General features: G+C 56.9%; 1 protein-coding gene across 1 annotated transcript in view; it reads right to left on the bottom strand.

Moving 5' to 3' along the window:
• SCARA5 (scavenger receptor class A member 5) overlaps positions 1-11,651 on the bottom strand; it is a 116,056-nt gene extending 104,405 nt beyond the window's left edge. Inside the window, exons 1-2 of the mRNA XM_067534020.1 lie at positions 11,460-11,651; positions 8,863-8,981 (exon numbers count right to left, since the gene is read on the bottom strand). Of these exons, the coding sequence (XP_067390121.1) occupies positions 8,863-8,974 (112 nt within the window). The 5' untranslated portion in view covers positions 8,975-8,981; positions 11,460-11,651. The remainder of the gene's footprint in view (positions 1-8,862; positions 8,982-11,459) is intronic.
• Positions 11,652-14,065: the final 2,414 nt, after the last annotated feature.

Below are 14,065 nucleotides of genomic sequence, written 5' to 3'. Positions count from 1 at the left end.
GGAGCTGGCCTCAGCCCTCAAACCATCCACTCCCTTCTCGCTCGCTCTTGCAGGGGAGAAAGGATCGCAGCTGTCCAAGCAGGGCTTTCACAATCCCCGAAAAGGAGCCCATGGCTTTGGTTTGCTCTCAGCAGTAACCAAGGGGAAAAGCAAATATTTCTTCCCCCCGGCAGAGGATTTTGCAATCTAGCCATCCTGTGGGGCAGCTCGATCAGCCAGCTCCTGCCCTCTTGCTGTGCCGTGCCCAGAGCCGCTGCTATCCCGTTTGCCAGGGTTCCCGCTGTTTAACGAGCAGGCCGGTGTGTAGGTCTTTGTGCCACCGCCCTCTGCACGATGGCATCAGAACGGCTCAGCTGTGAAAAGCTCCGGCACCCAGGGCTCTGGCCATGTGGCGGTGGGCACGGATCCCGGGTGCTGGGCCATCCCTCCGGCCACACCGTTCCCATCCTTGGCTTCGAGCTCTGGCTGTAGGCACTGGCCGCACGGTAGTAGGGCTCAACCCCCCCTCGCATCTACCCCTCCCACCATTGCCCCTGGACCCTGCTGCCTCTCCTGGCCTGGCATCCATCCCACGATTGCCCCTGACCCCCACTGCCTCTCCCGCCCACGCCCCCATCCAGGGCTGAACAGGGCCTGCGTCTTGCTGAGAAAAGTGATATTAACAAACATGCAAGTACCACTTTTCACAGCAGACTGACTAGCTGGCTGGGAGGCTGTGAAAAGCCAAACTTGTATGTTTGTTAATATCACTTATCAGTTTTCACAGCCTCCCAGCTAGCTACCCAGTGCCATGTGGCAGGTGATATTAACAAACATACACTTCTCACTTGTCACAGCATTATTGTTACTACTGAGTTTGCAGGGAAAAAAATCCCTACATAAAAAAATGATTTGTTCGTCTCTGGTGCACACTGATTTGTTTTTCCTAAAGTTTATAAGTGTTTTAGGAAAATGTGTCAGTGCAGCTGCCAGGAAGAGCTGGTGGCTTCATTCTGAGGTCATGAAAAATTTGGTTATGAGAACCCCTGTTATAAAGGGTCTGGGCCAGGGGGAATCAGAGAATCATAGAAGATGAGGGTTGGCAGGGACCTCAGGAGGTATCTAGTCCAACCCACTGCTCAAAGCAGGACTAACCTCAGCTATATCATCCCAGCCGGGGCTTTGTCAAGCCGGGTCTTAAAAACCTCTGAGGATGGAGATTCCACCACCTCCCTAGGTAACCCATTCCAGTGCTTCACCACCCGCCTAGTGAAAATGTTTTCCCTAATATCCAACCTAGACCTCCCCCACTGCAATTTGAGGCCGTTGCTCCTTGTTCTGCCATCTGCCACCACCGAGAACAGCCTAGCTCCATCCTCTCTGGAACCCCCTTTCAGGTAGTTAAAGGCTGCTATCAAATCCCCCCTCATTCTTCTCCTCTGCAGACTAAACAAGCCCAGTTCCCTCAGCCTCTCCTCATAAGTCTTGTGCTCCAGCCCCCTCATCATTTTTGTTGCCCTCCGCTGGACTCTCTCCAACTTGTCCACATCCTTTTTGTAGTGGGGGGCCCAAAACTGGACACAATACTCCAAATGCGGCTTCACCAATGCCGAATAGAGGGGAACAATCACTTCCCTTGTTCTGCTGGCAATGCTCCTACTAATGCAGCCCAATGTGCCATTAGCCTTCTTGGCAATAAAGACACACCATTGACTCATAGCCAGCTTCTTGTCCACTGTAACGCCCAGGAGCCCAAACAAGTCTGTCACCTTTAATCGGGACTCAGGGAAGGAGAAACCAGAACAAACAGATCGTAAGGACCTGGCATCAGGATCCTCAGGGCTCCCAAACATAGAGTCCTCAAGCAAAGTCTCTGAGCGGGGGCGGGATAGTGTCCAGGAGCCGGAAAGCCGAGCCCGTCACCTCTTGTACGCTGGATGACTTCACAGCCCGGTCCCCACCTGAGCTCAGCATCCTGTTTAAATAGCCCAGACCCAGGGCCTCTTTGATGTCATCCAGCCTCCCCCTTAAAGGGGTGGAAGAGTCCTTCACAGGGGCCCTTGAATGTACCCCCATAGCAGGGCCAAGAATGGTCAGTTGTACACGGCTCCCGCAGATACAACGCAACCTTCAACAAAACCTAGCAGGCAGGCTTGATCTCCAAAGAGCATTAACGCCCCCAGCCCTGCTCGTCAGCCAGCTCTTCCTCCAGCCCAGGGTGATGTCTCTGCTTGCGCTAGCCGCGGGGCAGGAACTTTGCCTTTGTATACGTGCAGTGCCCCACGTACACGTCCATCATCATGGCATCAAAGCAGCGCCCTAGAATTTATGGCTATTGTCTCACAATCCCCCTCGGAGGCAGAGAAGTATTATTCCCCATAACTTATAGACAGGGAAACAGAGAGATTAAGGGCTCAGCCCATCTACCATGGAGCAGGATCAGCTCCCAAGTGATCATGCCCATGATCTTAGAAGACACAGCTAGGAATTCACTCCAGATCTTCTGAGTATCGTACCCACTAGACCTCGCTTCCTCTCCAGCTACTCCTCCTCTCGGTCATGCATTTCTGAGCTGGGTGAGCACGGAGGAGCAATAGGGCCCAAGCCATGATGTCTACAGGAGCTTTGCTAGGCCCAGGAGTGCAGAATTTGGCCCAGCTGCCTTTCCTGCTGTGGAAAGATTGTACGAGTTCAGCGGCGCACATGTATCTCACGGACGGCTCAACTTTACCAGCAGAACCATTCTGGGTGGCAGCCGCGCTTCCATTAGGAAATGCCCTCCGGTGGATGGCAGGTGCCGGTCCCAAATCTCTCTGCCCCCTTAACCAGGTTTGGCTTCCAGCAGCCAAGATTAACTAAAACTGCCACTATAGACATCTACAACCACCACGGCAGCTTCGCAAAGGAGCCAGTCTCCTCTAGAAACCACACCAATTCTGTCTGAAAAACAGTACAGAAGAGAGCAAAGGCCTCAGGTACGATGGGCTAATGGATCGAGTACTGGGCTGTGAGTCAGGACACCGGGGTTCTGTTTTACACCACATTACTGCCCTATTTTGGGCAAGTCCTTCCCCGCTTCGCACCTTAACATGGGGATAACAGCCATTACTTTCCTTCGTAATAAGCCTGGAAATCTACCAATGAAACTCGCTCCATAAGAGTTAAATATTAGCATTAGTCTACGCTATGCAGGTGCTCACCCCACACTCGTTACCGCAGCATCTGAGCCCCTTCCAGTCACGTGTTAAGCAGAGTGACTAGCATCAACGCTACAGGTCACCGGCAGGATGCCAGCACTTGCTGGCTCGAATCGTGGGCCGCTTGTGATGTCCCAAACAAAGACCTGATTGAAGAGTCAACGAAAGAAGTCCCAGGATTGTGCCTTGCCCATAGGAAGTGGACTGCACTCAACCGCGTTCGGACAACGCATGGAAGGCATGGATATGCAGATGACACTCAGCGAGGGGGTGGTAGATACCCTGGAAGGTAGGGATAGGATACAGAGGGACCTAGACAAATTGGAGGATTGAGCCAAAAGAAATCTGATGAGGTTCAACAAGGACAAGTGCAGAGTCCTGCACTTAGGATGGAAGAATCCCATGCACAGCTATAGACTGGGGACTGACGAGCTAGGCAGCAGCTCTGCAGAAAAGGACCTGGGGGTAACAGTGGATAAAAAGCTGGATGTGAGTCAGCAGTGTGCCCTGGTTGCCAAGAAGGCTAACAGCATATTGGGCTGCATTAGTAGGAGCATTGCCAGCAGATCGAGGGAAGTGATTATTCCCCTCTATTCGGCATTGGTGAGGCCGCATTTGGAGTATTGTGTCCAGTTTTAGGCCCCACACAACAAAAAGGATGTGGAAAAGTTGGAGAGAGTCCAGCGGAGGGCAACAAAAATGACTAGGGGGCAAGACTTACGAGGAGAGGCTGAGGGAACTAGGCTTGTTTAGTCTGCAAAAGAGAAGAACGAGGGGGGATTTGATAGCAGCCTTTAACTACCTGAAAGGGGGTTCCAGGGAGGATGGAGCTAGGCTGTTCTCAGTGGTGGAAGATGACAGAACAAGGAACAACGGTCTCACGTTGCACTGGGGGAGGTCTAGGTTGGACATTAGGAAAAACTTTTCCCTAGGAGGGTGGTGAAGCACTGGAATGGGTTACCTAGGGAGGTGGTGGAATCTCCATCCTCAGAGGTTTTTAAGACCCGGCTTGACAAAGGCCTGACTGGGATGATTTAGTTGAAGTTAGTCCTGCTTTGAGCAGGGGGTTGGACTAGATACCTCCTGAGATCCCTTCCAACCCTCAACTTCTATGATTCTATGATATCTCCACCACAAATGGAAAAATCAACGAATCACCAAACTGTGAGTGTGGTGAGGTACAAACCACGTGACACATCACAGACAACGGCCCCTTACAGGGGTGGCATGTTCGGGGGCCCACACAGCTGTCCCAGAAGCCCTTTTGAATGTCAAGTTTCAATTATAATCACAGCCTGTTGCTTTTCAAATGCCATATGACAGAAAGAAGACGACTAACATCTGTCATGTTTGTTCTCTCCTCCTCTCCCCAGGGGGAGAAGCGCACGCAGGAGAGAGAGTCTTGTTTTGGATTTTACAGACAGACAGACAGACAGGGACACACACTGCTCTAGGTTTATGCTCAAAGGAATGCGGGAAGGTGGGGAGGTCTGAGAATTTGGTCAAACTTTCACGTCAGTGAGAAAGGGGGGAGAAAGAAAGCTCAGTACAAACAGCCAAACAGTATCTGGCTGAAATGCAGGCAGGCTGGAGTTTTCTGTCCATTGCAGGTCACGGCAAAGCTCTGGGTTCCGATGCAACGCGTAGCCAAAGCGACAGAGCTCCTGGAGCACTGGAAATGACGTGCCTCTGCAATCAGGAAAGAGCAGGACCTGTTCCAATCCTGTCCCCTGAGACAATGCCCCGGATGTTACCCAGGCAGTGACCACTGGACGTTGCCACCTCATGGTAGCTACAACTTTTCCGGGCAAGCTGGTGGCAATATCTCTGACTCCCAGATCTGTGCTCTCCCTCCCAGACCACACAGGCCTCTTGACAGGTTAATAAAGTGCCAGTAACCATTTATAAGGTCACCGCCCCAGCCTCCTCGCCTGCGGAAACCAGAGCTGTTGGCAAGCGACGTGCAACCCGCTTCCCTGCATCCGTGGCTAACAGCGGCTACGAATAACGCTGGCTACGGCAACTCCCCAGGGAGCCCCTGGGAGAACAGCATTCGCCCGGGCAGAGCAGCGCTGGAAGAGGTGCCGCTGTCATGGCAATGTCAGAAGAAACGTTCTCCAGGCTGCACAGATTGACTGGGACCCGAGGGGGTTTGCTCTGGCCGTGCTGGGGCAGACACTAGAGTTCCCAGGCTATGAGGGCAGGAACACTCATTTGGAGGAAGGCTGGCTCCCAGCTGGTGAATTCTATGCCCTGGGGAGCCGTTTGCTGTGTTACGCCTCCACCCTTCTTTGGTGTATGCAATAAATGAGGGCGCACTCCGGCGGCCGAGCCAAACCTGCTACTGCCAGAGGCCTGAATGCTGCCCACGGAAGAAGCAGGACTCTAGTCCCAGCGAGGGATAGCATCTCAGCGGTGTCTATTGTCTGGAGACAACCGATCCATGACGAGCTCAGGGAGCGATGCACGGCCCAGTGGCTAGAACCTGGCCACCGGGAGCTGCGTGACCTGGGTTCAGATCTGCGGCTAACATGCAGCGTGACCGTGGACCAAGTCATGCTGACATTTCAAAAGGGGCCGGCGCTGCCGGGTGCCCAACGCCTGAGCCATCCCGGGTAGAGAGGCTGATACGCACGACTGAGCTGTTCCGTTTCCATCCACCTGAATCATGCACGGGGACCGCCCAGGGGTCTCTGTGAGCCCACACGTGGCTCAGCCAGTCTCTGGAGCTAGGAAAGATTCCCTTGACTCAGCCCCCCAGCAACAAAAATAATCTTAATGTGCTTCCACAGCAGCCGCCCCTCCAGGAGTCTTTGATAAAAACTCTCCCTAGCTGGAGGCGGGTCTAGGGTAGTTTAAGTGGCTCAGTGACTGTATTCACCTCTTGGCGTCTCCACCGTGTCTGCCACCAAAGGGCAATTTGTGCCAATCACGGATGTGGGTTTTTTCCGCCCCTCGATGGATGCTTGTCCGCTGAGATAGGGGCAGAAACCCACCAAACTCTAGTCACAAAGGCCACCACGGCGCCATCAGCCAAGGCTGAAACGAGCTGTCCCGTTACCAGCTGGGTTTCCCGTCGCCCTGCCAGAGTTCAGGCTGGGTGGGCCGGGAAGGACGGGTGGGGTCGGAATCAAGTGACGGAGAACGAGATGGCAAGGAGGAACTGGCTGGATCTTTTCACTGTCCGTTCCCAGAGTTGCTAAGGGAAGGCAGCAGGAATTTTGTTTCAAACAGTGCAATATTGTTTTGGGCGTTAGCTGGTCTCCACAGAAACACACACTCAGCCGTGGTTTCTGGACCGAGTCTGGTTCGGATCACGTCTCACCCGGGCTGGATGTGACCCAATAGGCCTCGGAGTGAAAGTCCCCCACGGCCTCCTCCCTTCACCAACTAGCATTTAAAGCCTCTTTTACTTGCACTTATTTTCTCGCATGGACTCCAGATCAGAGCCAAGCAGCACACGAGTTAAAAGTCATAAGACCTACTGCTTACATGAGATGGTTTTTCTCACCGCCAGCCCTGCAGATCCACCTGGGATCTGAGAGTCAAGCTGGGTCCTCCCCCTCCCGTGCGGCATCACCAGGAACAAAGATTTGGCAGGGCCAACGATGCCCTCGGTTAAAGTTGACGCCCTCGGTGCGCCATAGCAAGGCCTGGGCCAAAGGACCACGGCCTCAGCCATGCCTGGCCACGGGCTCAGGTAGTCACAGGACTGCAGTGGAAGGGCTGGCCCGGCGTTCCCCCCGCAGCAACGGGACTCTCCACACAGCCCCACGCCCAGCTGGCAACGCCACCAGATGGAGAAGCAAGTCTCAGCCCCACACGCCTTCCGCTCCGCCCTCTCTTGGCAGCCGCGTCCCTGCTCCAGCTGCTCCCGCTCCCAAAGCGTAACCCGAGCTGAGCCCAAAGCCCCAGGTTCCTTGTAAACGGCACCTGTGCCCCACACTGCACTTGGGGGACCCGCGGGTCTGTAACGGCCCATGCGCTCTCCTCCCAGAGCAACGCGCTGAGCAGAGCCAGCAGCATGGGGAGCGTCAGCCAAGCAGTTCTCCAGTTCTGGCAGGAGGCCTGTTCGCAGAGTCACGTTCAGAGCAGGAGGGTTGGTCAGGGAGCGCAGCCCCTTTCTGAGAGCAGCAGCTGGCCCGAACGGAGCGTGGAATCAGGCTTGACGTGTCTGGCCACGGCTCAGGTGGGGCCGCAGGATGTCAGGACACTTCCCAGCCTGAAGCCAGGTGTTCAGGAGACACCTGTCTGCCCCTGGGTGTGGAGTCTTCCCTAACCACCCACTGCTGGGTCGATATTTTCATTACCGACTTGGATCTGGAATAGCGAGTACGCCTATGGAATGTGTGGATGACACCAAGCGGGGAGGGGTTGCAAGCACTCTGCAGGAGAGGATTAGAATTCAAAAGGAGCTCGAGAAATTGGAGCGTTGGGCTGCAATCAGCAAGATGGAATTCAATAAAGACAAGGGCAAAATATTTCAGTGTGGCAGGAAAAAACCAAATGCACAGCTCCTAAATGGGGAATCACTGGCGAGGCGGCCGTACTGCTGAAAAGGAGCCGGGGGTTATAGTAGGTCACAGATTGAACCTGAGTCAATAATGTGATGAGTTGTGGAAAAGGCTAATATCCTTCTGGGGTGTATTCACAGGAGTGTCGTGTGTAAGACAGGGAGGTAATTATCCCACTTTTCTCAGCACTGGTAAGGCTTCAGCTGAGGACCGTGTCCAGTTCTGGGCGTCACACTTTAGGAAAGATGTGGGCAAACTGGAGAGAGTCCAGAGGAGAGCAGTTAAAATGAGCAAAGGTTTAGAAAACCCGACCTGGCAGGAGAGGTTAAAAAAAGGACATGTTTGGTCTTGAGAAAAGAAGATTGAGGAGGGACCTGAGAACAGTCTGCAAATCTGTGCAGGGCTGTTATAAAGAGGGCAGTGATCAATTGTGCGCCAGGTCCACAGAAGGTAGGACAAGAAGTAATGGGCTGAAAATGCAGCAAGAGAGATTGAGGTTAGATATTAGGAATCTTTTTCTAACTCCAAGGGGAGCTAAGCTCTGGAACCGGCTTCCAAGGGAGGTGGTGGAAGCCCCGTCAGTGGTGGTTTTTAAGACCTGGTGGGACAAACACCTGTCAGGGATGGTCTAAGTTTACTTGGGCCTGCCCCAGTGCAGGGGCCAGGACAGGCTGACCTCTCAAGGTCCCTTCCAGCCCGACATTTCTATGCTTCTGTGACTCAGATCCTCTGGCTCGAACAGGTCCCTACAAACCTCGGCTCTTTGGGCCCAGTAGAAGAAACCTCAATGGGGATGGGGGACCCGAAAGCCCCGAAAGAGGCACCTCCTAGAAGCTTTGCCTTGGCTGGGACTTTTACCATTCGATCCAACCAGAAACATCTCAGAGAGGCAACGGGGACCTGGAGAAGACTCATGGGTCTTTGGCCTCCATTCACCATCAGCGCTCGCTTTGGCTGGCGTTCACTTTCTCAGCAGCGCCCTCGCTCGCGTGCGCACCTGAATTCGACCTCGAGACGTCACGTAGCGTCGCGCCCGGAGCGCCCCCTCGCCCCAAACCGGCCGTGAGGTTTACACACCAGCTCTTTTCGGGGCTCATGCTCCTTTGTCCCCCGGGGTGTCCTGGGCAGAGCATTCCTGGACAGCCTGGGGCAGGGCGCGGCTCCGCACTTACCATCCTCGCAGAGGTTCAGTTTGGACATGTTCCTCCCTTCGAAGGACTCCTCGAAGATGGAGCCGTTCTCCCGCTCGCTGAAGGTGTGCAGGTACATGGCCTTGTTCTCCATCCTCGCGCTGCCGGGGAAAGGGAACAGGCAAGTGAGACACGGCCCCCGGGGAGGGACAGACAACGCAGAGGCAGAAAGCGGGTGTCACCCCTGTCGCCACCGTCTCTGCCCTGTGACTGTGGCCACTGGAGTTGGTCATCAGTGACCCCCAACCTGGTAGCAGGGGTATAGCCCTTTGCAGCCCCGACCCACGCCGGGGGTTAGCATCCACAGATGCCAATAACTCTACTGCCATTACCCAGCATGCACACTGGCGTGGGAGTCGATCCACGCATGATGGTGCCCTCTAGTGGCTGGTCTGCGGCGAGGATAAAGCACTTACTACTGCCGGCAGCAGACCGAGCTCTCCGCTAGCTCACGCAGCGGATGACTGGTTTTGGAGCTCGTGCTGTCAAACGTGGGCTGAACTATGATCTCCGGAACCACTCAGGCAGGGCTGCGGCCCAAGCCTGTCACAGCCCAGGCTCGCCTCGGCAAACAGCCACGTTAGAACCACGTCTGTGAGGGCAAGCGGGGGCAGCTGGCGCACCCTAGGGTCCTCCTGGGTCAGGTGTTGAAATACAAGGCATCCATCCTCCGCCGGGGATTTCAGACCCGGCTGCTGGCGCGTCTCAGCTCCCCTTTGAGCCCAGCCTAGCCAGACCCTTGGCGGTTCCCGTGGGCGCGTGGGCTGGAGAGGTGGAAGGGCGGGTCGTTGGGCACCCTGGGCACGTCTCCCCTCCCCTGAGCCCTGCCTTTGTCCTGCCCTCTGCGGGAGGTGGGCGCCCTAGAGAGGATGCTCTGGGTCACCCGGACCCACCAAAAACCCTCCCCTCGGACACCCTGGCCAAACATTGCCGGGTCGGACTGGGGGGGAATCACACCAGCCTGGCAGGCACAGGGGGAAGTGATGCAACCAGCCAAGGGCAACCAGGCCAGGGCTGTGGTGTTGGGGGGTTAATACCGGGCTGCTTCCTTCCGAGCTGAGCCTGCCAGGTGGAACGTGATGAGCCTCCCCCAACCCATCTCACGTGTGACCCCCAGGAGCTGGCCGCCGTGGAGAAGGGCCTGCTTTCCCCGCCAAGCCCGCTTCCTGCCTTTTCCATCTCCAGCCAACATCAGCTGCCTCTTGCTAATGTGCTGGGTTTATTTATCGAGACCCCGGGGCCAACGGCTCGGACTCCATCCACCGTGGGACCCCCCTGGGGTCGCCCTGAGCAGCGAGTCCTTCCTCTGGTTGGAAAGTTGCTGAGAGCGAGAGACGGGATCTTTATTCTCTGTAACACAGGGCCAGCCGGGAACTTCCAGCCAAATCCGACAGTGCCAACACCTGGAGCAGACACCTGGGCCTTGCCCTCGCGCACCGCTGCTCCAGACGGAGGGCGGGGAGTTCCCTCCCGAAAACACACAGCCCTAGACGGAAAACCTCCAGTCCCAGCCTGAGATCACTGGTGGCCCCACCCGGTGCTCGCCCTCCAGGGGAGCGGGGCTCTCCCTCTCCCCGGAGCACCCAGCGCAGTTCTGGGGCTGAGTCCCACAGCTGGAGAGTGAGCGGGTCAGGCGCTGCACGCAGGCTGTCCAAGCTCCCCGTCAGCACAGCACCGAGGAATGGACCCCGCAGGGAAGGGAAGCGTCACTGCCCTGGTTTTACAGAGGGGCACGTTCAGGCACGGTGAGGTGAAAGCCACCTTTTTTGAGAGCCATGGCTGATGCTGTTCGGGGGGGGGGGCCGGGCTTGGGGATCCAAAATTCAAGCACCCAAAACTGATGGCCACTCTGGAAAATGGTAGCCTAAGTAACTTGCCCAAAGTCACAGAAGTAGCAGACTCTTGAATCCCTGACCCCACTGCTCTAACCACTGCACCACACAGCCAGTCATACACCCCAAGAGTCCTGGCTCCCAGCCTCCCTCCACCCGCTCTAACCACTGCACCACACAGCCAGTCATAGACCCCAAGAGTCCTGGCTCCCAGCCTCCCTCCACCTGCTCTAACCACTGCACCATACAGCCAGTCAGAGACCCCCAAGAGTCCTGGCTCCCAGCCCCTGCTGTCACCAGGAGATGACACCCTTTCCAGCATCTCTTTTGCTAGTGCAGCCCAGGCAGCTCCTCTAACACAGGGTCCCTGTACAATCATTTTGGGCTCCTTCAAGACCCTCTTGACCTTTTCAATATATTACAAGGAGCAGCCAAAAAATCCCTGAGTCCCAGGTTGGGTGGGCGGGGGGAGGGAAGACACTCAGTAAGCACACCTGCTGCAGCGCCTTTTCCCAGGCACGCTTGAGCAGGGCCCGGAACCCAGAGCAGAGCCATCGGCCACCTCGGCGCCAGGCTGGGCTCTTAAACACGTGCCCGGCACCCATCCCTGCGCTGGGAACCCCTGTGCCCACCGGCCCACACTCTGCCAAGCCATCCTGGCCGAGCTGGTTAAGCCGGGTTGGAAATGTACCGCTCCCTGCACCCATCTCCCAGCCTCCTCAACCTTCCCCCAGCAAAGCCACTCACCTGCAGGCTGAAATCTTCCCGCTTGACGGACGAGGAGTTTTCCTCTCAGTTCCCAGGAGGCAGCATGGCTAAGGGAGCTTTGCAGAGAGCTCAAGAAGGGCAGAAAGTTGCTAGGCAGAGGCTGCAGCACCTTCCATAGTCAGCGGGAGCTGCTCAGCGTTTTGCAGGTTGTGCTGGGGATGCAGAGATTTCCCCAAATCCTCCTTCTCCTTCCCGGCTCCTTCCCAGAGAAGGGGAAGTTCAGAGAGAGACCCCAGCCCCCCTCCGGAGCAGCAGTCTCACAGGTTTGCCAGGCTTTTGTCTGCAGCCCCCATTCCTGGGGGGAAGAGGGCACCGAGGGATGCTTTGCGGAGCCGGAGGCAGCTGCAGGCTGGGCTGCTGTGAAGTGCAGTTGCTCGGTGGCAGGAGACTTTTGTAGCTCTTGGAGGAGTCGACAAGGCTGAGGCTGGGGTTTGTGCCTCCTCTTGTGGCCAAGACGCTGCGGTGCGGGCGGTGCCTGCCGGAGTAGTGTTATCTCGGCGGGGTGGGGCAGGGGCTGTGGGTCTCCAGCTCTGAGCAGGAGAAAACAACCGGCTCGGAGCCCCCAGCCCTGGACATCCAGATTTGCCCCATGTCCCGTCAGATCAGAGCGGGCCTGCCAGCGCCCTGGAGCCGAGAGTTCGGGCCAGCGCGTGCAGTAGCAACGGGCCGGGTCTCTGGGAATCTCCGCACCAGGGCAAACCCCAGCAAAAGAGCCAGGGGCTCGTCCTAGCTAAGGTCTCGCATCCTCTGAGTATCAGGGAACCTCCCTATTTATCCCCCTGGCCGGGGGAATGGCTGTTTTCCCATTGTGCAAATGGGAAACTGAGGCACGGGGGAACTAAGTGACTTGCCCAAGGTCACACAAGGCATCTGCGGCAGAGCAGGAGACTGAACCCAGGTTCCTGGCTAGTGCCTGTAATACTGAATCACCCTCACTCCCATCCTGCACAGGAACGGTCAGGATGGCACAAAGAACAGCAACCCCCCAACTCCAGCCCCAGTGGGAACTCTCAGCTGGATTTGAGCCCCGGCCCTACAGCACAGCACAGCACAGCTCTCTAGCACTCAAGCTAAAGGAGTAATTCCACCGGCTGGTAGCAGTCGTAGAAACCCCTCCCCCTCCCTGCCTCGAAAAGTCCCCGGCAGCCGCCCCAGTGCATTGCGGTTGGGGGGAGAAGCTGATCCTCTCTGTCCAGTTCTGGGCCCCCCACTGCAGGAAGGATGTGGACAAATTGGAGAGAGTCCAGCAGAGGGCAACGAAAATGATGAGGAGAGGCTGAGAGAACTGGGCTTGTTCAGTCTGCAGAAGAGAAGAATGAGGGGGGATTTGATAGCAGCCTTTAACTACCTGAAAGGGGTTCCAGGGAGGATGGGGCTAGGCTGTTCTCAGTGGTGGCAGATGACAGAACAAGGAGCAACGGTCTCAAGTTGCAGTGGGGGAGGTCTAGGTTGGACATTAGGAAAAAGTTTTTCCCTGGGCAGGTGGTGAAGCACTGGAATGGGTTACCTAGGGAGGTGGGGGACTATCCATCTTTGGAGGTTTTTAAACTGCAGCTTGACAAAGCCCTGGCTGGGATGGTTTAGCTGAGGTTGGTCCTGCTGTGAGCAAAGGTTGGACTAGATACCTCCTGAGGTCCCTGCCAACTCTCAGCTGCTATGATTCTCTTTCCTATGTGCTCCCCCCCCCCCCCCCGCCTAGGCAATCAGGGACCCCTCTCAGGCAGGGTCCATCCCCCCCAGGTGCACACCCCTCTGCCCCTCATCCTTCCCCAAGCTCCTGGGCCCCTCTCGTGCCATAGACCTGCCCCACAGCACCCCGGGCAGGACTAGCCAGGCACATACCTCCTGCCCCTGCCCTATAGGAAGGTGGGGGCATGGCCACCAACCCACCTCAGCATTGGAGGCTCCTTCCTAGGGCACCCGGCCAGTCCCAGAACTCAGCCGGCCCCCTCCGCTGGGGGCTTGGCCCATTGCACACACTGGCCCCAGAACTGAGCCATCGCCCCCTCCCCCGAGCTCACGGGCTGGAAAGCTGCAGCATCCGCCCTCGTTTCCCCTAGAGGGCGGGTCACAGCCTATGTCACGGCCACCCCACCCGGGATCGAACCCAGGCCCTGTGGAGCTGGGCGCACCAGCTGCTCCCGCTTGAGCTAAAACCCAGCAGCTGTGGGCCATGGTGACAGGGAACCTCCACAGCTCAGCCCGGCCGGACCGAGGCCGAGAGCCCTCGTCAATGCAGAGACTCCTGCCCCCTCGGCAGGCAGCTGGTCCGTCCACACGGCACCCTGAGAACTGCTGCACCCCAGGCCTGGGCTATCCCCGGCCTCGGGGTTAATAGGGCCGTGGGCACCAGGCCCCGTCTGGCAGGCGCTCGCTGCCCTTGCAAACATCCCTGGCCGTTCCCACGCTGCAGCAAGCCCAGCTGTGTTTATCTCCGTGATTAGACGCCGGGGGCTGGGTTGGCTGCAGTTCCCCAGGCGAGGCCCAGGGAGGGGCCGGGCCCAGGCTGTTTATTTTAGTTTCCTCCTAGTCCTCGGAGCAGGGTGAGAATGATTTAACGGGGGAGAGGAGCTGGCTGGCTCCCT

The sequence above is a fragment of the Emydura macquarii genome, unplaced genomic scaffold, assembly GCF_026122565.2.
Source record: "Emydura macquarii macquarii isolate MOO-44397 ecotype Brisbane River unplaced genomic scaffold, CSIRO-AGI_Emac_v2 contig_3372, whole genome shotgun sequence".
In the NCBI taxonomy this organism is placed as follows: domain Eukaryota; kingdom Metazoa; phylum Chordata; order Testudines; family Chelidae; genus Emydura; species Emydura macquarii.
This window is presented reverse-complemented; position numbering and strand designations above follow the sequence as displayed.